The sequence below is a fragment of the Muntiacus reevesi genome, chromosome 22 (genome assembly GCF_963930625.1).
Source record: "Muntiacus reevesi chromosome 22, mMunRee1.1, whole genome shotgun sequence".
NCBI classification, from domain to species: domain Eukaryota; kingdom Metazoa; phylum Chordata; class Mammalia; order Artiodactyla; family Cervidae; genus Muntiacus; species Muntiacus reevesi.
The window spans coordinates 37,670,723-37,694,922 of record NC_089270.1 but is presented as its reverse complement, the minus strand read 5'-3'; the positions used below and the strand labels follow the sequence as shown (position 1 = coordinate 37,694,922).

The 24,200-nt window shown below is 35.4% G+C and overlaps 1 protein-coding gene across 5 annotated transcripts in view; it reads left to right on the top strand.

The window, feature by feature from the left end:
- The window catches only part of ADGRL3 (adhesion G protein-coupled receptor L3), a 938,528-nt gene that overhangs the window by 432,519 nt on the left and 481,809 nt on the right, over positions 1-24,200 (top strand). For all 5 annotated transcript variants that reach the window (XM_065913896.1, XM_065913892.1, XM_065913894.1 and 2 more), the window contains one exon: positions 10,098-10,311. In XM_065913896.1, coding sequence (XP_065769968.1) covers positions 10,098-10,311 — 214 coding nt within the window. The remainder of the gene's footprint in view (positions 1-10,097; positions 10,312-24,200) is intronic.

The window sequence follows — 24,200 nt, the reverse complement described above, 5'->3', positions numbered from 1 at the left end:
ATCTATTGGCTAGGGTTTTTAGGATTAATTTAATTAGTATTATGTTATTCTTTTATGCTGTAATTTTCCACTACCCTTTATGATTTGGACTATATTCTGAATCTGATTTGAAGACTCTTTCTGACTTGACTACTGTTTAGTTCTTTCTGCCATCTACTGACCCTCTTGTGATATGTCTTCTCTTCCTCACATTTGTTGAGATACAGTTGACATATAATATGTTTGTTTAAGGTATATAATATGCTGATTTCATACACAAGTATTTTGTGAAGTGTTTACCATAATAAAGTTAGTCAACACCTTCATCATCTCACATAATTGCCATTTATTTTTGTAATGGGAACATTTAAGGTCTCCACTCAGCAAATTTCAAGTATTTAATACAGTTTTGTTAACTGTGCTCACCATGCTCTACATTAGATTTTCAAAATTTATCCATCTGATAACTACTAGAAATTTAAACCCTTTGGTAATATTTCTCCATTTCCTTAACCTCCAGCCCCCAGAGATCACTAATCCATTCTCTGTTTCTATGAGTTTGGCATTTTAGATTCCATATATCAGTTCAGTTAAGTCACTCAGTAGTGTCTGACTCTCTGTGACCACATGGACTGCAGCCAGCAAGACTTTCCTGTCCATCACCAACTCCCATAGCTTACCCAAACTACTGTCCTTTGAGTTGGTGATGCATTCCAACCATCTCATCCTCTGTCATCCCCTTCTCCTCCTGCCTTCAATCTTTCCCAGCATCAGGATTTTTTCCAACCAGTCACTTCTTTACATCAGGTGGCCAAAGTATTGGAGTTTCAGCTTCAGCATCAGTCCCTCCAATGAATATTCAGTACTGATTTCCTTTAGGATTGACTGATTTAATCTCCTTGAAGTCCAAGAGATTCAAGAGTCTTCTCCAACACTGAAGTTCAAAAGCATCAATTCTTTAGAGCTTTGCTTTCTTTAGAGTCCAGCTCTCACATCCATACATGACTACTGGAAGAAACATAGCTTTGATTATATGGATCTTTGTCAGCAAAGTAATGTCTGCATTTTTTAATACACTGTCTAGGTTTGTCATAGCTTTTCTTCCAACGAGCAAACATTTTTTAAATTTCAAGGCTGTAGTCACCATCTGCAGTGATTTTGCAGCCCAAGAAAATAAAGTCTCTCACTGTTTCCATTGTTTCCTCATCTATTTGCCATGAAGTGGTGGGACTGGATGCCATAATCTTTGTCTTTTTAATGTTGAGTTTTAAGCCAGTTTTTTCAATCTTCTCATTCACTTTCTTCAAGAGGCTCCTTAGTTCCTCTTTATTTTCTGTCGTAAGAGTGGTGTCTTCTGCATATCTGAGGTTATTGATATTTTTCCTGGCACTTTTCATTCCAGCTTGTGCTTCATTCAGGCCAGCATTTCACATGATGTACTCTGCATACAAGTTAAATAAGCAGGGTGACACTATACCACCTTGACATACTCCTTTCCTAGTTTGTAACCAGTCCATTGTTCCATGTCCAGTTCTAACTGTTGCATCTTGACCTGCATACTGATTTCTCGGGAGGCTGATAAGGTGGTCTGGTATTCTCATCTCTTTAAGAATTCAATCACAGATTGTTGTGATCCACACAGTCAAAGGCTTTGGCATAGTCAATAAAGCACAAGTAGTTGTTTTTCTGGAACTCTCTTGCTTTTTTTATGATCCAACAAATGTTGGCAGTTTGATCAATGGTTCCTCTGCCCCTTCCAAATCCAACCTGACATCTGGAAGTTCTTGGTTCATGTACTGTTGAAGCCTAACTTGTACATTATGAGCATTACTTTGCTAGCTTGTGAGATGAGTGCAATTATATGGTAGTTTGAACATTCTTTGGCATTGCCTTTCTTTGGGATTGAAATGAAAACTGTCCTTTTCCAGTGCTGTGGCCCCTGCTGAATTTTCCAAATTTGCGGACATATTGACAGCAGCACTTTCACAGCATCATCTTTTAGGATTTGAAATAACTTAACTGGAATTCTATCATCTCCACTAGCTTTGTTCGACCTCTAGGGACCACTTGACTTTGCATTCCAGGATATCTGTCTCTAGGGGAGTGATAACATCATCATGGTTATCTGGGTCATCATGATCTTTTTTTGTATAGTTCTTTTGTGTATCCTGAAGTTGTATTACACAGTAGTTGACTTTCTCTCGTCTGACTTTCCTTACTTAGCATAATGGCCTCAAGGTTCGTCAGCATTGCAAATGGTGTGATTTTCTTTTTTCACATGACTGAATGATATTCCATTGTGTACATATACCACATCTGCTCTGTTCATCCATCCATCATTTTTCACATTATAATATAATTACACTGTTTCCAATTTTTGACTATTGAAAATATGCTGTAATGTACAAGGGGGTACAGGCATCTCCTGAGATCATTACTCAGGACATTAAATATATCTTTCTTTGCTCCAAACTTCTGCCTGGAATATTATTTTATCTTCTCCTGTGTTCACATATATTTCATCTTTAAGGGATATCTCAAGTTTGCTTCCTTAAGAAATCTATCTTAAGCACCCAAACATGTTTATTGCTTCATTACTTTGCGTTTCCCATTTTCTTTGTATTTTGAGTTGGTTAAACCTTTCATAGGTTGTGCATTTTCTTATCAACTATAAACTTCCAGAGTGGTGTGGGAACACTCCGGAAGATTCTCATTTCTTTTGCTCTGCACCGTCTGTCTGTCTGTTCTCTCCTGCTATGAACTTTTACCCTTCAGATCTCTTTGCCATTATTCTGTAACCTATGGTTTTAGTAATCATGGATACTGTCTTTTGGCTTTGGGGAATTTGCCACACTCACGTCATTAGGTTTCTCTAGATTGTTTTCCAGTTTTATTCATGAGGAATGAAATTTCTAAGCTGTCAAATTTCACATATCACATTATCCATATTATCTTTATATCAAATTTATCTCTATTATCTATATCTATGTTTATCTATTGAGAGGTCAATATGTAGAAATTTAGAATGAGGTATTGACTCACAAAATTATGAAGGCTGAGAAGTCTCATATTTTGCTGGTTTGCAAAATGGCAGCCTGGGAAATGCAGTGATGTAGTTCCAATCCATACTTGAAAATCTGAAAATGAGAGGGTCACTGATATAAGTCCTGGCCTGTGTCTGAGGGCCTGAGATCTTGGAGCCCCAGTGTTAGAGGGTGGAAGATACTTATTCCAGTTCATGCAGAGAGAAAATTTATACTTCTGCATTTTTGTTGTATTCATACCCTGAACAGCCCACCTTAAAGTGGTGACAGTGATTAGTCTTCAGAATCAAATGCTGAACTTTGTTAATCTTTTCTAGAGAGGCCCTAAAGATACTCTCAGAAATATTGTTGAGGCAGCTACCTGGAGCATCCCTTAGCCCAGTTACATTGACACAAACAATTAACCATCACATACAAATGTTTGTCATTTTCTTGATTTCATATGATAGCTCTGAAGGTCTTTTTGCCAGACTTTTGGAATCCCATTCTGTAGAGGAACACTGCTAGGCCCGAGATCATGACCAGTGTGGATGGAGAATTTAAACAGTATCCATGTCTTACGTTTAGTAACACCCAGCAGCCGCCTTGTTATTCAGTTGCCCAGTCATGTGCAATTCTTGCGACCCCATCGACTGCAGCATAGCAGGCCTCCCTGTCCTTCACCATCTCCCAGAGTTTTCCCAAGATCAAGCCCATTGCATTGGTGATGCCGTCCAGCCTTCTTATCCTCTTACGCCCTCTTCTTGTGTCCTCAGTCTTTCCCTGCATCTGGGACTTTTCCAATGAGTCGTCTGTTCACAGCCATCTTGTAACTGATAAATATACATTTCAAATTAAATTGGCATATCTTTTAAAATTTCTTTTAAATTGTATAATTTTTTTAGTAGACTCTTGTTTATCTTGAAATTATAATTTTTAGTCTTAAGAACATTTTGAACAGCCAGGTTGGTGTTTTTGACATTTAGAAAAAGACTGGGATAATTGTGATATGTGAAATTTGACACAGTTTTAGACATTTTATCCCTCATGAATATAATTGGAAGGCATGTCAAATATAATTTTATTAAATGTTGAAACTTATAACAAGTAGATATGAATTCATTTATTCAGATACTTGATATATTTTTTAGGCAACCTCCGTGTGGATAATTTCACTTAAAGGTCACCGATTTGTATATGTATCTTTAAAAAGAATGATTAATGTCGAAACTCCATAATTCAAAAGGATAGCTTTGCATTAATTGTTTCATCATATTACTCTCTTTAGAATACTTTTTCCTGTAATTTCAGAATTGTAAATTTCATGCTTTTTTTTTTTAACCTCGACCAGAATTGCCTTTGGTTATTTCTTTATGGTGTCAGTTTTAATTGTCACTGTTACACTTAATTAAATACTAAAATATTTAAATTATATGTATTCTTTATTGAAGTAGACTTGTTGAAATTCAGTGTATTGGATGCTTGCTGGTAATAGATGTACTTTTATAGAAAGTAGATAATAGGTTGATATTTCACTGGGTTTCCAATATTATTTTTGCAGCCAGACACTTCAGACTAGATCTTCAGAGCATATTTTTAAAAAATTGGATAAGAATGTTGGCATGTAAAACAACACAGAGAAACTATACATATTTAAGAAAATTATGTCATAGGTTCTGTTGAAACTTAGAATTGGGAATATTTGCTTTTTGGCAGCATTTAAGTAATGAAGTATTTTTAGAAGGCATTACTGATAATTTATGGTAGAAAGTAACCCACTCCCAGATATGTTAGTATTCTCTATAATTAAGAAATTCCTTTAAAATCATTGGCTTTGACTTATAAATGGTTTAATTTACTTCTTACTCTAAAGGAAAGAGATCTGTTTTTTTTTTTTAATTTTATCTTTATTACTGCAAATATCCTTCTAATTTGCATTTTCCTTTCTATGCTTAATTTTTTCTTAGCAAATTTAATTTTGTTTCATACATGGGATATTATGCTCTCAGGTGGTGTAGGAGAGAATCTGCCCGCCAATGCAGGAGATACAAAGATGCGGGTTCAATCCCTGGGTTGGGAAAATTCCCTGGAGAAGGAAATGCCAACCTGCTCCAATATTTCTTTTCTGGAAAATTCCATGGACAAGGAAATGGGTAGGCTACAGTTCATGGGATCACAAAGAGTCAGACATGACTGAAGTGACTGAGCATGCATGAACTCACACATACTTGATTCATCTGTCCTGAAGCTAAGTGGTAGTGGCAGGTATGTTAGTCCTTTTAGTCAAAATCTTCTTAAAGTAGATAAATAGTGCTTTTCTCTATGTTGTAGATATCCAGCGTCTAATCAATACACTCATCTATGTGTCTTCTCTGGCCACTGATACTTCAGCTTCTGCATTTGTCCTCTTCTACTCTATATGTACTCCTCAAGCTATTTTGTGTCATTACCATGATTTTAGCCTATATTCTATTCTTGAATTCTAGACTCATGAATCCAAATGAGAATTAAACATTCTTGAGTATTATCCTGACACTTAAATTCAACGTGTTTAAAAACTTAATTAATTATGCTAGATTAATGCCCTCAACCAACTGATCCCTTGCCTCTTAATCTGTTTAGTCTTACCTAATTGCTACCTTTTGTCCTGAAATCCTGCTTCAAGTTCCACTGTCTTCTTTGAGTGTTCCCCTCTATAAAGCTCTAAAGTTATCCTAGCAAGACTCTGACCTCTGCTCTTGAGTCCAGGTGGAAGGAATTAATTCTCCTGTGGTCATAGCTTTTAGCACCCATTTCTGAACCTCATCAACCACCTCCCTGTACCACCACCCCACCCCACCTCTGCCCTGCCCAGGCAATCCTTAGATTGGTATCTTTAGTTACCCATAACTCACCAATAATTTAAAGTATTTTGAGTCAAATGTCATCAACCCAGCATTATGTTAGGAGAGCAACAAGAAGTTTCAAAAGCAGAGTGGCCAAGGTCTCAGAAAATGAAGAATCAGAGTGATTTGTGCTGAAACAAGTGAGCAAAAACTGGGATCTAATTTTCTTGTTGTTTAATCCCTGATTAGGAGCACTTTTAGTTAAGGATGTTTTTCACATAGAATTTGGGCACTTTCTGAGGTTCTGGCCATTGGTAGCAGAGAAGTTCATTTTCATTTGTGCCCCCTTTGGCCCATGGTCAGTGGGTAGCCCCAAGCTGTAGTATCCTATCAAAAGTCTACGAGGTTTCACATTTAGTTTTCCAATTTATTCCGTCAAAGTCTGTCTATCACACACATAATAGGTAAACTCTTATTACTACAGATTAACTCATGGTAAGAAAGTGAGATGGAGCTCAAGAATATGTCTTTTATGCCCCATATTATTTTTCCATAGCTGCTTCACAATGCCCAGTGCAATATATACAGATTAAAAATATGGTAGATGATTTCACTGGCTAAATGCAGTGAATATACTATGCATTGGAAATATACTATGATATGGAAACTGTCATATTATTTTTCTATAGTAACCAAAGTCTCTCCATTGTCATGATGACTGAATGGAAAGCAAGACAAAATGATGAAAAAAAAACCAAACTTTTAACTTAAGCATTTTATTTTTACATTTGAATTGCTTGCTGATTAAAGCATTTAGCAACATAATTAGAGGTAATTTAAGTAGGTAATCAGATAATGTTATAAAATAGTTTCCAGTGATAAGTTCCTTTAAACAAAGCATCCGCATTTAAGAATGTAATTTATCACTGAGTTATTGATACAAATTGAATTATATGTTAAATAGAAGAAAGATTTCACAAATCAACCCTGGTACCCTGTAAAAATGTCCGTATCTATAACTTTTGAATAGTTCTCATAGGATCCAAAGAGATACATGGGAAATTGGCCCTCCGCATTTTAGCTCTCTTTGCCATTTTGTAGTGTCTGGTTCTAAATCATATTTTGACAGTTGACTCAGATAAAGCTATGTCTGTGTGTGTGCATGTTTTAATAAAATTGACTGATGAGTTTAATCAGTCAAATTGTCCACTTCGACAAATGCTTTGACTGTATGATTTGCTTATTTGTTTTACTTTCTTTATTAAATTAACTTGTTTTAAACATTTTGATTTAATTGGTTAGGTTAACAAAACATAGCAAGATCAACTCAATGTTTGAAAGCAGTTTTGATGTGATTTTTTTAAGTAGTTATACCAAAGTTAAGAAAAAAAAAAATTGTCCCTTAGCAAATGCTCAAGGGTTTACTGTAAAATATTCTGAAAAATTCAGATTTCAAGAATGTTTTGTAAAAAGGCAAAAAATTGTTATTTTATTTTGACTGATCAAAGTTATGACACTAGATTCCAAAATTGGAGCATGTTTATTGTTCAATGATTTTTATTATTTAAAATACTATATACATTAATGAAAATGTCTTTTTCCTTGAAAGAATCTCAGTATTAAAAAGAACTTCAGGTTTAAAAATTGGTGTCTAATTTCTAAATTTTATATATATTTATACACATATATATATAATATTAGGAACCATAGAAATGCACATTTTAGAAATTCAGTGTGTGTTGTGAGACTACCCTGTCAAATACTGATTCAAAATTAAACTTTAAAAATAATGTTGCCTCCAATCTCTTTGTTCATTCTCTTTGAATAGTGCTGTGGCTGTGCTAGATACGTGTGTGTGTGTTTGCTGTGTGTATCTGTCTCTGTGTTTAAAGGTGATGGAGAACAGAACAAGAAAGAAGCTGAATGAAAAGAATGGAATTAACTGTACAGTGTGGCTTGAGTGACTTACTCGGAAGTTATGCATGGGGTCTTTGGGGGTGTTTATGGTTTTTCCAAAGTAGTACTGAAATGAGATAAAAACTAATGTCAGTTTCTTTAGATATGAGTTATGGTTTCATAAAACAAATCAGTATTTTCTCTAAGTTTCAAGTGAAAATGTTTATAGTAATAAAATCTCATTTCCCCAATACAACTCCTTTTATACTTTCTTGTTTCTCTCCTCTCTTTGCTTCTCAGGTTTCATACTTCATGTTAAAGACATAAGAAAAGTTGAACGTATTTCTTTAAATACATTTTTATGTATGTACACACTGAGTTAATCAATCATCAATTAAAAGTTAATGCTATCATGTGTTTATCTCTATAATTAATTATCTTATGTGGATATCAATTTAATAATTGGTTGGTAAGCAGTTAATTTTGGAATTTCAGTCATGTGCTTTTAAAAAAGACTTGGTGAGTTATTCCAATTAAACATTTGACTGTCTTACAATAATATACTGATTATGTTCACTGTCTTGGATTATGAAACTGTTAAATCTGAAATGAAAAGATAGATGGTTTGCTGTATGAAAGTGAAATATATATGCACAGCGTATATCTGAAACCAAACAGCAAACAAGAAAAACACAAAGGACAAAATTTCAGTTTTCTTGCTATGCAAAAACTTTTACAATTACAAACTATATATGTGAGCAAGTAGTTCACAAGTGAAATATATGTGGAGGATCAATAAGCATATGACAATATATTTCATTGCATAAGTAAAATGGTGAAAATTAAAATACAGATGATTGTTATATCATTATTTATCACTGGCAAAATATAAAAGAATTGGTAATCTGTAGTTTTAAAGAAGAAAGTAGTGCTCATAAAAGTGTGCATTTATATTAAGCTTTTTGGACATTTAGTAGCTGATATTTGTCAAACTTCATATATATTTACCCCCTATGAATTTTATTTATAGACATATATCATAAAATATATTTAGATAATTATATTTTTTCTAAAGTATCATAGCTAAGTACACAGGTTTGTACTTCTTTACAATATTATGACACAAAAACACTGGGACATTTCTAAGTACCTGTCAGCATAAGACCAATTAAATAACATTTTGTGTGTGTACATATATGCAATGCAGGTGTTAAAAATGTGAGTTTCAACTATAAATGAAAAGATTTCCACCATATAATGTTAAATTAATAAGTAAAATAAATCAGTGTGTCAAGCAATATGTCAAGTAACTGATTGAAAGTTACTTAAGTAAAATTTAAAAAGGGAAGGGAAGAAAAATACAATGTTTTTTTCTGTAGACAATCTTGATAAGAAGGTCACCAGATTGTTAACTGGTTACCTCCTGACACTGAAAGATAGATGCAGCGAGGGACCTGAAGGAATTGTAATTTGTGTCCTTATAAATCTCTATCTTCTAAAAGAACATTCACTATTTCTATTAACTCAAAAGGTATATTGATTTATTTTAATTATTTCTTGAAACAATAAAACAATTTTAAAATTGAAATAGATTGCCTTTTTAAGTAAGTATATATAAGTTCAAGAACAGTACTTTTTTGGAGAGGGGTAATGGTTTCCATAGAAAAATGAAACAGATACGGTATTCCTGAGGTTAATTTGATTTTTGATACTCTTGTATTACAAGTTGGATAATATTTCTGTATAGTCTTTAGCTCATCTACCAGCCAGTGCTTTAGAAAATCCAGAGTGCTTTGTTTCCATTTATAAGGGGAAAAAACAAACTGTAAGACTAGGTTTTTAAGAAATAATTGTTATAATTAGATTTTTAAATTTTTATTTTATTTTTTAACATCAAAAGCATTTTGTACTGGAGTATAGCTGGTTAGCAATGTTGTGATAGTTTCAGGGGAACAGTGGAGGGACTCAGGCATACATATTCATGTATCCTTTCTATCCCAAATCCCCTTCCCATCCAGGCTGGCACATTGCATTGAGCAGAGTTCCATGTGCTATACAAAAGGCTCTTGTTGGTTATCCATTTTAAATATAGCAGTGTGTACATTTGCTTCCCAAAGTCCTTCACTGTGCCTTCCACTGGCAGCCATGCGTTCACTTTCTAAGTCTGTGAGTCTCTTTCTGTTTTGCGAGTAAGTCCATTTGTATAATTAGATTTTTTAAAATCCTGTCAAGTTCCTGAAGTGAAATGCTCCATTTTTAGTTCAGTTTATGAATTGGAATTGCTTTATTCCTTGGTATTAGTAGACCAGAACCACATATTTTTCCTTTGTGTGTAACAAAGATGTTTTATTTTTCTCCCTCCTCCTCTTGGTAGCTTTCAGCCGTGCCCCCATCCCGATGGCTGTGGTTCGCAGAGAGCTCTCCTGTGAGAGCTACCCCATTGAGCTCCGCTGTCCGGGAACAGATGTCATCATGATTGAAAGTGCCAACTATGGGAGGACCGATGACAAAATCTGTGACTCTGACCCTGCTCAGATGGAGAATATACGATGCTATCTACCTGATGCCTATAAGATTATGTCTCAAAGGTATGATATTTCTAATATTCTTTCTGCCTTTAGTGTAGACTCTCAACCTGCATCTGTGTGACGTATTACGCATAGGTAAGAACATAAAATTCTGTACTTTAGAATACTTTGCAATGCTTTTTCAATATCAAACTGTTCCCTGTATCACTAAAATGCTAGTGGAAGAAATTGCAAATGGCACTTGGAAAACATTAAAATGCATTAGATTATTTATTTTTTCATGTGTTCTCTTCTGCATTCTCTAGACCTAGATTCATTAGTTGAGAAATCAAATTACCTTTTCAGTTTTCAAAAACAGAATTATGTCATTTTCTCTAGAAATTACAGAAAAAAATGTTACTGCTAATGCTTTTCCATTGGTGTGGGGAAAAGCAAGTAAAATTTAGATTCATGGGCAATTTTATAAAAAAAAATATGGTAAAGACTATTGATTAATGATTATTTGACCTTGGAAAGCAATTTAAAAAGTTTTCCTTAGATATCTAGCATATGAATTAATTCTTTTAATATGTTTAAACTATCTGAATTATTATAATATTAAAATAAATATAAATTAAAATAGCATGCAATATCATTGGATAAGTAAAAGAAAATCTTCAGTTATAAAGAGACTGGTTAATTCAAATTTATAGTTTAGAAAGTTTATATTAGAATTTCTTAATGTTGTTATTCAGTCATTCAGTCGTATCTGATTCTTTGCAACTCCATGGACTGCAGGCTTCCCTGTCCTTCACTGTCTTCCTGAGTTTGCCCAAACTCACGTCCATTGAGTTGATGATGCCATCCAACCATCTCATTCTCTGTTGCCCCCTTCTCCTCCTGCCCTCAGTCTCTCTCAGCATCAGAGTATTTTCCAATGAGTTGGCTCTTCACAACAGGTGGTCAAAGTATTTTTTAATAAATTAGTTAAGTACTAAGTATCATTCATATATTTGTTCACTATTATGATTTATCAGAAATCAGTAACAAAGTGATTTATCTTTGACAGGCCTTCATCCTGTCTGACTCCGTACTCACAAAGTAATTTTTAAAAACTTAAACAATTTAGTGAATTTGTTTTTAATTCAAATTTCTATTCAGGCATTTCTTTTGTTTAAGGATTTCTTAAAATATGGAGGAAGTCATACCATATGTACAAATAAATTAAATTATAATTGCACAAAGTGATTTTCAGGCTTGTCTTTTCTGTACTTATAAAAGCTTGCTTTATTTTTAACCTTCTTGATACTTAAATTCAGATACATAAGTCTATAGTTTTATAAATTTCTGTTGTGCAAATTATTCAGAGAAATTATAACATGCCAGGATTTTGATGGTAGAGCCTCTGGGGTATAACGGAAGGATAGTTAATGGTCTCTGGGCAAATCTGAGGGCTTATTTGTCTGTTTCTAAAATGCTGGCTCATGGTAAGGTGAGTATTAATGGGAAATAAGATTTTAAAATTAGGAATTCCATCTGAGACAAGTTTGGTGATTAGAAATCTAATCATTTTGTTGCGTATAAGTGTTAATATCATCTTTCAAGAGCAGTTTTTCCACAAGTAGTATGAAATTGGCACCATGACTAAGTTTGTATTTTATTTGTTTTGGTTAGAAAACCAAACATAGGATTTTTCAGAATCCTTTTTGGGAGTGGGTTGAGGAGGAATTTCTGCTTTTCTGTGATTATGTTTTTCTTTAAAATGTAGAGAAGCATTAACTTCTCTAGCTCTTTGATCTCTATATGATTTTTCACAAAAAATTGTCTTAATCCTTTCATTGGTATTATTAATGGCTCCCAAAATAAGCCCTTAATCTTATAATTATTGCAAAAAAAGATCCTTACAATGGATCCTCTGGAGCTACTGAATTAAATGGGGTGCATCTGTGAAGTGACAAATCTGCAGAGTAAAGTTGCTCTAAGCACCCTGAGTAAATCATTTATAGAAGCCCTGCTGGGGGGCTCTCAAATAAGAATTGTCAGTTAACTGTAGTAGCTGTGGTTGATTCTCCATGGAGGCAAGATTCTTGCTTGTATTTGAACTATTAAATGTACTATATTTACACCTGTCCAAAATAAGTGAAGAGAAGAAATCTGGTTCCATTTTGTAAGTTCCCAATATGTGGGATGATCATGTCCACTTAAGCTGCTTCATAATGAACTCTCATAGTCCATGCCAATGCTAGCATGTTAAATAATGCTCATAATTACTAAGTAACATATTAATTATGATGTTGACAGTTTAAATAATATGTTTGAATTAAAACCATAATAGAAAACATCTTTTTAAAAGGTATTTTAGGTTAATTATTGTGTTTCCTTTTATTTAAACTTCTAGAAGGACATTTTGTCAGAGTCTACAGTTTTTAAGCATGTCTCTAATGGGTGAATTATTATTGAAGTAAAAAAATATTTATGTATCTTTGCATAACCTTGTTAAAAAAGGCTTCATAACTTCAACCTCATAAATTAGACAGATGTCACAGACAAGGACAGGCATGACATGTTATTCCTGTGGATGTTTGAATACACATTGAATGAATGCATAAATAAATTGTATGCTGATATGTGCATTTGGTGTGAAAAACTGGGAACTTGAATCAAAAAGGGTATGGCACATGATTTCTACTTTTTTTTTTCTCCAGTAGAACTATAGCATCTGCTCTAGAGAGTTCAGTTTCCTCACTGCCTTTCAGATTAAGCCTGGTGTTCTCAACTCCAAGTGTGTTTTCATAGCATTCTTCCCCCAATTTCTCTGAGTATTTTGTGCCTTATTTTTTTCATTATATTGCCAGAAGACTCATTAAAATGTCAGAACACATTTATTTTCCCTTCTCAGAACTTCTCATGCTGCCCCTCACCTACTATCATCTACATCCATTTGTTTTGCATCTAAATAATCGATGCATATTACCATATTTTAGATCATTTCCTTGTCTAAAGTAAACTGTAGGCTTCTAGAGTGCATACTTGCTCTTGATTTTTCCTAAAAGTAAATTTTGAATGTAATAACCAAATATATGTATATATTTCAAGTCAAGTCAAATACATATATCTTCAGTTCAGTTCAGTCGCTCAATCATGTCCAACTCTTTGCGACCCCATGAACTGCAGCAAGCCAGGCCTCCCTGTCGATCACCAACTCCCAAAGTCCAACCATACCCATGTCCATTGAGTTGGTGATGCCATCCAACCATCTCATCTTCTGTCATCCCCTTCTCCTTCTACCCTCAATCCAAATATATGAATTAATAAAGAAATACATATGCTGTTCAATTTTGTCATGTCAATTAAAAGCTTTCTTAAATTTATTAGCTGATTCATTTTTCTTTGTTTTCATTTTATGTTTATACAGTTGAGTTTAAAATATAATACATATAACTTCTGAATCTAAATGAATATGACTGGCAACTAACAACTGCAGGACTTTTATATCTTGAATGCAGCTGTTATGTTATCACCAGCTATTAATGGAAATACTTGTGTTAATCTACGAATATCTGAAAGTTCATGATATGTAGTTCACTGTGAGAGTTACTCTGGAGTTTGCTGGATAAATACATCAGTCATGATTGTAATTCATAAAAATATGTATTTTTGTTCAATAAAAACTCAATCGCTATATCATTTGTTCAGTAATTTATTTTTATCTCATTTACATTAATTGAAGAGTTCAAAACAAGAAGTGCTCTTTTACCTCCAGGATAACAGGGAGCATTCAGCTGAAGCCAAAGTGTTAGACTGGTCTTTGAAGGATTGCAACATTAGTGGAACTGGAAGAGACCAAAGTGATGTTAGATATAGAAGTGGATGAATACTGAAAAGAACATGGGGAGCTTCTTCTACTCAGTAAACATTCACCCATCCTTTTCTGTCAAGACTTATTATTATTGATGTCTGCTGTGCACAACTTAATCTCTCTAGATCCTCTTCCCAATGTGCCTGAGGCCAGCATCTCACCACCAACCATTCCTGTAGATCCAACACAAATGCTCTTAGGAAGCTTTGATGATTCAAAAATAAACTAGCTTGGATGCTATTCCCTTGTTAATATAACTGCTGGTAGTGTTCATCTTATAAACTGAACACAAATTCCACGTAAATCTGGGAAGTTTGAAAATCATATTTTATGACGTCCTCAGCCAGCTTTTGACAAGTATTTTAAGTATCTGATATAATAGCCTTACGTTACTTACACTTGCCCATAATTTTAAAGTTGAAAAGGAAATTTGAATAAGCATGTATATACTAATGGGTTTCCCTGGTGGCTCAGCTGGTAAAGAATCCTACTGCAATGTGGGAGACCTGGGTTCAGGAGACCTGGGTTCAATCCCTGGATTGGGAAGATCCCCTGGAGAAGGGAATGGCTACCCACTGCAGTATTCTGGCCTGGAGAATTCCATGGACTGTGTAGTCCATGAGGTCACAAAGAGTCAGGCACGACTGAGCAACTTTCACAGGATGTATATGAATATGTATGTGAGGGATTCCCTCATAGCTCAGTTGGTAAAGAATACTCCTGCAATACAGGAGACCCCAGTTCAATTCCTGGGTCAGGAAGATCCACTGGAGAAGGGATAGGCTACCCGCTCCAGTATTCTTGGACTTCCCTTGTAACTCAACTGGTAAAGAATCCGCCTGTAATGTGGGAGACCTGGGTTTGATCACTGGGTTGGGAAGATCCCCTGGAGGAGGGAAAGGCTACCTACTTCAGTATTCTGGCCTGGAGAATTTCATGGATTGTATAATCCATGGGGTCACAGAGTCGACACGACTGAGCGACTTTCAGTTTCACTATGTATATGAAATACTGTGATTTATTGCAGTATAACATACATACTAATAATTGCACACTGCTGTTGTTTAGTCACTAAGTCATGTTGGATTCTTTGTGACCTCATGGACTGCAGCACACAAGGCTTCCCTGTCCTTCACTGTCTCCCAGAGTTTCCTTAAACTCATGTCCATTGAGTTGGTGATGGCATCCATCAATCTCACCCTCTACTGCCCCCTTTTCCTCCTGCTCTGAATCTTTCCTAGCATCAGGGTTATTTCCAATGAGTTGGCACTTTGCATCAGGTGGCCGAAGTATTGGAGTTTCAGCTTCAGCATCAGCCCGTCCAATGAATAGTCAGGGTTGATTTCCTTAGGATTCTCTGGTTTGATCTCCTTGTTCCAAGGGAGTCTTGAAAATCTTTTCCAGCAACACAATTTGAAAGCACCAATTGTTTGGCACACAGCCTTCTTTATGGTCCAATTCTCACGTCTGTACATGACTACTAGAAAAAACATGGTTTTGACTAGACAGATCTTTGTCTCCAAGGTGATGTCTCTGTTTTTTAATATGCTGTGTAGGTTGGTTGTAGCCTTTCTTCCAAGGAGCTAGTGTCTTTTAATTTCATGACTGCAGTCACCATCCACAGTGATTTTGAAGCCCAAGAAAATGAAATCTGCCACTATTTCCATTTTTACCCCATCTATTTGCCATGCAGTGATGGGACCAGTTGCCACTGTCTTAGTTTTTTGAATGTTGAGTTTAAGCCAGCTTTTTCACTCTCCTCTTTCACCTTCATCAAGAGGCTCTTTAGTTCCTCTTCAGTTTCTAGCATTAAGTTGGTATCATCTGCATATATGAGGTTTTTGATATTTCTCCCAGCAGTCTTGATTCTAGATTGTGATTCATCCAACCTGACATTTCACATGAGATACTCTGCGTATAAGTTAAATAAGCAGGGTGACAGCATACAACATTAATGTACTCCTTTCCAATTTGGAGCCAGTTTATTATTCCATGTCTGGTTCTAACTGTTGCTTCTTGACCTGCATATAGTTTTCTCAGGAGGCAGGTAAGCTGATTGGTATTCCCATCTTTTTAATAATTTTCCAATTCATTATGATCCACCCAGTCAAAGGTATTAAGATAGTTAATGAGGCAGAAGTAGATTTGTTTTTTATTTTATTTTTTTTTATTTTTTTTTTTTTTTAGGTGTTACTCAATACCTGAAGAATTCTCATTTTAAATTTATTTTTAGTTTTTCTCTTTTTGTAAACAAATGATTGATGAAATAATGCAACACCTTAAATTCAAAAACATGGCGTGGTTTTCCAACCGTCTGTGGATGCGGTGCCTGATCAATCTATTATATAGGATTAATACAAGTTCATGCTTTTTGTGTTATGGTGAGACATTAAAGAATCCAATTTAGATTGGTTGAAGCACAAGTATAATAATCCTTGAATGTGATCAAACCTATGCAGAGACATGAGTTTGAAATGTTCGTGCCTTTTCTGTGATCCAGTGGATGTTGACAATTTGATCTCTGGTTCCTCTGCCTTTTCTAAATCCAGCTTGAGCATCTGGAAATTCCCAGGTTCACGTACTGTTGAAGCCTAGCTTGAAGGTTTTGAATGCTACCTTGCTAGCATGTGAAATGAGTGCCATTGTACAGTAGTTTGAACATTCTTTGGCATTTCCTTCTTTGCGATTGGAATGAAAACTGACCTTTTCCAGTCCTGTGGCCACTGCTAAGCTTTCCAAATTTGCTGGAATATTGAGTGCAACACTTTAAGCACAGCATCTTTTAGGATTTGAAATAGCTCAGCTAGAATTCCACCACCTGCACTAGCTTTGTTTGTAGTAATACTTCCTAAGACCCACTTGTTTTACACTCCAGGATGTCTGCCTCTAGGTGAGTGACCACACCATTGAGGTTATCTGGGTCATTAAGACCTTTTTTGTACAGTTCTTCTGTGTATTCTTGCCACCTCTCCTTAATCTCATAAGTGTACATCTCACTGAATTTTTACAAACCAAGCTCATCTAACAGCAACCAAATGAAGACAGAATATTAAGTATACCTCAGATATCCCACCTTGTGCTCTGTACCAGCCATATTCCCCCTAACCAAGAATCGCTGCTACTGTGTTGTCTATTACCTTAAATTAGTTTTGCTCAATTTAAATTTAAATAAATTGATTCATATAGTATATGGTTTTTGCTGTCTAGCTCCTCTCACTCATTGTGTTCATTTTTTTTCCCATTTATTTTTATTAGTGTGTTCATTTTAAAATACAACTTTATTGAAGCATTTTTATATACCGTGAAATTCACTCGTTTTGCATGTATAATAACTTTTCCAGTATGTTTATCAAGAGGTGCAATCATTTCCATAAATCAGTTGTAGGATGTTTACATCACCACAGTAAGATTATTCATGCTCTTTGTTGTTAATCTCCATCTCCTTCTCTACCCAGTGTTATTTCTACTGTATTTTGTCTTTCTGTCCATCCTTGATGCATTCTTATTTGAAGAAGTCCAGTTAGATTTAGTGGGTGTTTCAATGGGGATATTATCAAAGATATATTAGCAGTTATTTCTGGAGGCATGGACATAAGTATGTTTATTGCCTTTTGGATTATCTTGGAATCAAATATCATGAATCTAAACATTTCAAAAGTACCCTCTTTAGAGTTGTCTCTCAGGAAGAGATATTAAAAAAAAAAATAAAAAAAATTTTAAACAAAAGAAGAGATGTTAAATGTATCAAGTAGTAATGTTTTTCTATTTAAATAAATGATTTAAGTTTTACTTTTAACCTTCCAGCACCATTTTAGCAATATCAAATTTCCACATGCCATAGTTACATCAGGAACACACAAAGAAAAAAGGGGGAGCGGAGAAAGAAAGAGAGAAAATCATTTCTCACCTTTCTGAAAAAGTTCTATTTCAGTTTCTATCAGTCCCACTGCAGGGGATTTTACAGTGTACAGAAAGGGCTTTGTTTCTGTTGCAGTCAATGCTAGTGATGTTAAGAACTCTTTCAATAGCAGTAAAGGAGGAAATGCTGGTGATAGTTTTTGTATGGACATAGCTGAGTGTATATTCTGCAATAACTTTGTGTATAGACGTGAATTTTTCAGTTTGAGTATTCTCCTTTGCTCCTTTGACAGATTCATTGCTCTATGTCCTGTATTTCTCTTGGAAATTATAACAGATTAAAAACAATTCCACATGTTCAGGAATTTTTTCATAGAATCCATATTTTAATGCAACAAAAAGAACAAAAAATAGATAAGCATAGGAACAGTAATGTATAACTCTTTGCTCTAAGTATGAACAGTAATTTTCATGTGTATGCTGATTGAGGAAACACAAAGGGAAAAAAGAAGAGTGAAGGAAATGAAGGAAGATAAGTCCCATTCCCAAAACCCAAATGTAGAGAATATGGAAAAACTGAAAAGTTTATATCTGAAAGGCATTTAACTCTTCTCTTATATTTTGTCCCATTTCAATTCTGAGAATACCTATTTAATAATACTCTGCTAAAATACTTTCTAGTCCTCCTCACTGGTCACCTGATTTTGAGTGAAATTATGTTATGTATGTGTAATTTGTTTTTTTTTTTTTTTTTAATTTTATTAGTTGGAGGCCAATTACTTCACAACATTTCAGTGGGTTATGTGTAATTTGAAATTTAAAAATTAGTAACTGATTCAAGTGTTTCAGGAAAGATTAGGGGGAAAGTTAAAGGGGGCTGTGTTGGCTATCTCTTATAGGCCTTGGAGAGTGTTAACCCCGTGTGCAGACATGTTGTAACACTGTTCGTGGAAACTTGGAATCATTGGGTTCTTTCTTGGCATTTCACAAGATCAAAACTATTTTCATAAAAATTCTGACAATATATTTGCCATTTTCATTGTATTTAGGGCAGGCACTGATGGTGCAAAGGCAGTAGTAGGTAATATTAGCAGGGATCAAGGTACTGGCAACAATGTACTTTTAAAAATATCTCAGTTATTTAATTTCTAATATGGTAAATATTGATAGATATAACTCATATAAACTGAGAGCTTGGGAATCTTAATTATTTTAAGAGTTAAGGTCATGAGTCCAAAATTAGAAAAATTGATGATTTTCCAATGATTTTTTTTTTCATTTCTAATAACTGGGTGAAATTAGTAATTTTTGTTCTGTTTCATTTTTACATTGCATAATACTCATTCTATTTATTTTAAAATCATGTAGACATTTTCTATAAGTGAATGATTTCTGAAGGGATTAATATCTGTGTTATACATTACCCCTGCTAATATAAATCAAATGAGAATTTGACTCATGCCTAAAAATTACTAATGTATTTTTCTGTTCAGATACTCATAATTTTCATAAAATTATGAAACCTGCTAAAATTATAAATAAAGTGATTAAAACAATAGAAACTTAGAATAGCTATTTTTTTTTTTTTTTATAAAATTACTACACAGGTTAGCAGTATGATTTTGTGGGAATGACAAGATAGACCTGTTATGATATTATCCTAAAAACAAATATTGTAGAGAAACTAAATTTATATATGTATAGTGGAAAATATTTTTCATTTTTGTGTATTGTTGATATCAGTTTTCTTTTTTAAAAAGAGTCAGCCTTGTAAAGACAGAATTGAAGAATGTTTAGGGAAACTCTTCCCTGGCACTCTTTACATTTTCTGAGTTCTTTTTAATTATTTTAATTCATGGTCATTCCAGTGCCTGAAGCCATTAGCAAATGCATTGGAAAATATGCTAAACAAAATAAACCTGAAAGCAACCTAGAAGTAGAGGTAGAGTGAGAATGTTAGATTTACCTAGAATTTGTCCTATTTCACATTTGATTTAGAAAATATAAGAATCGCTTTTTTCATTCATAGTGGAAGATCATCATAATTGTTTCCCCACTTCTAGATTTTTTAGAAATTTTACACCCTGTGGTCTCTATGTAGAACTTGACATCTTGTGTAAAATGTTTAAAAGATACTAACAAGGGAAGAAGGATAAGAATTTTCTGAAAATTAGAGAAAATAGGATAAAAACACTGAAGCTATTATCTTGAGTATAACTTCAATTGAAATGGAAAATAACTGACAATTAGGAGCATAAATTTTGTTCCTGATTAATGCAATGTAACTGGACTCTGGAGGAAAATAAGTTATAGTGATATGTAGCAGATATTCAGAATAAATACCTCAGTTTCTCTTATCATTAAGTAATTTTAAAAGTTGCTGAGGATATTGGGGGAGTGACTTTCCGAGTGTATTTACTGTCTTTCATTTTTCATTTTACTGGTGAGGAGGCTGAGTTGTACAGAGTTAAGAAATTTATCTGAAATTATATTTCTGATGATTTTTTCTATATTAGGTTATTATATGATATTGAATATTGTTCCTTGTGCCATACAGGAAATCTTTATTGCTTGTCTGTGTATATATAGTGGGTTATATTAATATCTGTTAATCCTATACACCTAATTTATCTCACCTTTCCTTTTGTTACTGTGAGTTTAACTTCTATTTCTCTGAGTCTGTTTTTGTTTTGGATTTAGATTCATTTGTGGGACTTTCCCGGCAGTCCAGTGGTTAAGACGTCATGCTTCCAATGCAGGGGGTGCAGACTTGATCCCTGGTTAGAGAACTAAGATCCTGTAGGCCATGGGGCATGGATAAAAAATAATAATAATAATAAAAGATTTGCTTGTATTATTTTTTAGATTCCACACATATGTAATACAATATTTTGTCTTTGACTAACTTCCCTCAGTATGTTAATGTCTAGGTTCATCCGTATCAATTTAAAAAGTAATATTTCGCTCCTTTTATAGCTGAAAAATGTTCCATTGAGTTTACGTAACATGTCTTCTTTTACCCACTCATCTGCTGACAGATGCTTAGATTGGCTCTTGGCTCTTATAAATACTGCTGCTCTGAACATTGGCTTAAAGTATTTTTTCTTTCTTTTATTTTTCCCCCTCCTGGATGTACGCCAATGAGTGGGAACACTGAGTCATATGGTAGCTCTAGCTTTTGTTTTTTAAGGAACCTCCATACTGTTTTCCATAGTGGCTGCACCAATTTGCGTTCCTACCAACAGAATAGAAGAGTTATTATTTGTAAACTTCCTGATGATATCTGTTCTGACTGGTATGGGGTGATCCCTCCGTGTGGTTTTGATTTGCATCCCTTTGGCAATTAGTGATACGCTGATTTCTCCGACGTGCGGTAGCTCCTCTTGGTGGCGTGTGTGCGTCATCATGGCCGCTGCCGCGCTTGCTGTCCAAGGTCAGGGGCCGCGGCCCGAGGGGAGCTACCCCACGTCAGAGGTAACGAGGAGCAGCCGTGAAGAGACACCCCACATCCAAGGTAAGAGAAACCAAAGTAAGACGGTGGGAACTGAGAGAGGGCATCAGAGGGCAGATGCACTGAAACCGCAATCACAGACAACGAGCCAATCTGATCACAGGACCACGGCCCTGTCTAACTCATTGAGACTGCGCCATGCCGTGTGGGGCCACTCAAGACAGACCCGTCATGGTGGAGAGGTCTGACAGAATGTGGTCCACTGGAGAAGGGAATGGCAAACCACTTCAGTATTCTTGCCTTGAGAACCCCATGAACAGTATGAGAAGGCAAAAAGTTAGGACACTGAAAGATGAACTCCCCAGCTCATTAGGTGCCCATTATGCTGCTGGAGGTCAGTGGAGAAATAACTCCACAAAGAATGAAGGGATGGAGCCAAAGCAAAAACAACACCCTGCTGTGGATGGGACGGGTGATAGAAGCAAGGTCTGATATCGTAAAGAGCAATATTGCATAGGAACCTGGAATATTAGGTCCATGAATCAAGGCAAATTGGAAGTGGTCAAACAGATGACAAGAGTGCCTGATGAACTATGGATGGAAGTTTGTGACATTGCACAGGACACAGGAATCAAGACCATCCCCAAGAAAGAGAAATGCAAAAAAGCACAATGGCTGTCTGAGGAGGCCAGAAGACAAGCGAAAAGCAAAGGAGAAAAGGAAAGATATACCCATTTGAATGCAGAGTTCCAAAGAATAGCAAGGAGAGATAAGAAAGCCTTTCTCAGCGATCAACGCAAAGAAATAGAGGAAAACAATAGAAAGAGAAAGACTAGAGATCTCTTCAAGAAAATTAGAGATACCAAGGGAACATTTCATGCAAAGATGGGCACAATAAAGGACAGAAATGGTATGGACCTAACAGAAGGAGAAGATATTAAGAAGAGGTGGCAAGAATACACAGGAGATTTGTACAAAAAAATATCTTCACAACCCAGATAATCACGAAGGTGTGATCACTCACCTAGAGCGAGACATCTTGGAACGTGAAGTCAAGTGGGCCTTAGGAAAAATCACTACGAACAATGCTAGTAGAGGTGATGGGATGCCAGTTGACCTATTTCAAATTCTAAAAGATGATGCTGTGAAAGTGCTTCACTCAATATGCCAGCAAATTTGGAAAACTCAGCAGTGCCACAGGACTGGAAAAGGTCAGTTTTCATTCCAATCCCAAAGAAAGGCAATGCTAAAAATGCTCAAACTACCGAACAATTGCACTCATCTCACATGCTAGAAAAGTGTTACTTAAAATTCTTCAAGCCAGGCTTCAGCAATATGTGAACCGTGAACTTCCAGATGCTCAAGCTGGTTTTAGAAAAGGCAGAGGAAGCAGAGATCAAATTGACAACATCCTCTGGTTCATCCAAAAAGTAAGAGAGTTCCAGAAAAACATCTATTTCTGCTTTATTGACTATGACAAAGCCTTTGATTGTATAGATCATGATAAACTGTGGAAAATTCTGAAGGAGATGGGAATAACAGACCACCTGATCTGCCTCTTGAGAAATCTTTATGCAGGTCAGGAAGCAACAGTTAGAACTGGACATGGATCAACAGACTGGTTCCAAATAGGAAAAGGAGTACGTCAAGGTTGTATATTGTCACCCTGCTTATTTAAATTATATGCAGAGTACATCATGAAAAATGCTGGGCTGGAGGAAGCACAAGCTGGAATCAAGATTGTCAGGAGAAATATCAATAACCTCAGATATGCAGATGACACCACCCTTATGGCAGAAAGTGAAGAAGAACTAAAGACCCTCTTGATGAAAGTGAAAGAGGAGAGTGAAAAAGTTGGCCTAAAGCTCAGCATTCAGAAAACTAAGGTCATGGCATCTGGTCCCATCACTTCATGACAAATAGATGGGGAAACACTGGAAACAGTGGCTGACCTTATTTTTGGGGGCTCCAAACTCACTGCAGATGGTGACTGCAGTCATGAAATTAAAAGACACTTACTCCTTGGAAGGAAATTTATGACCAACCTAGACAGTGTATTAAAAAGCAGAGACATTACTTTGACAACAAACGTCCGTCTAGTCAATGCTATGGGTTTTTCCAATGGTCATGTATGGATGTGAGAGTTGGACTATAAAGCAAGCTGAGCACTGAAGAATTGATGCTTTTGAACTGTGGTGTTGGAGGAGACTCTTGAGAGTCCCTTGGACTGCAAGGAGATCCAACTAGTCCATCGTAAAGGAGATCAGACCTGAGTGTTCATTGGAAGGACTGATATTGAAGCTGAAACTCCGATTCTTTGGCCACCTGATGTGGCCTGATGCTGACTCATTTGAAAAGACCCCGATGCTGGGAAAGTTGAGGGCAGGAGGAGAAGGGGACGGCAGAGGATGAGATCATTGGATGGCATCACTGACACAATGGACATGGGTTTGTGTGGACTCCCAGAGTTGGTGATGGACAGGGAGTCCTGGCATGCTGCAGTTCATGGGGTCACAAAGAGTCAGGCATGACTGAACTGAACTAAAGAATAATTTCTATCATAAGGAAGGGTCTTTTTACTTTTTTACTCCATCAGAAAAAGCAAGTGAAATATTCAAATCTATCCACATTTCATATAATTCATTCTGTTGGTCAAGTATAGAAGGGTTTTAATGAAACCAATCTTATAAAATTGATCAACATACGCATTTAGTTTCATCTTTGGAAAAATATCCTTTCTTTCCTTACTGATTTTACCTTTTGCTGGAGTATTATGTCTAGAATATTATGTGCATGAGCAAA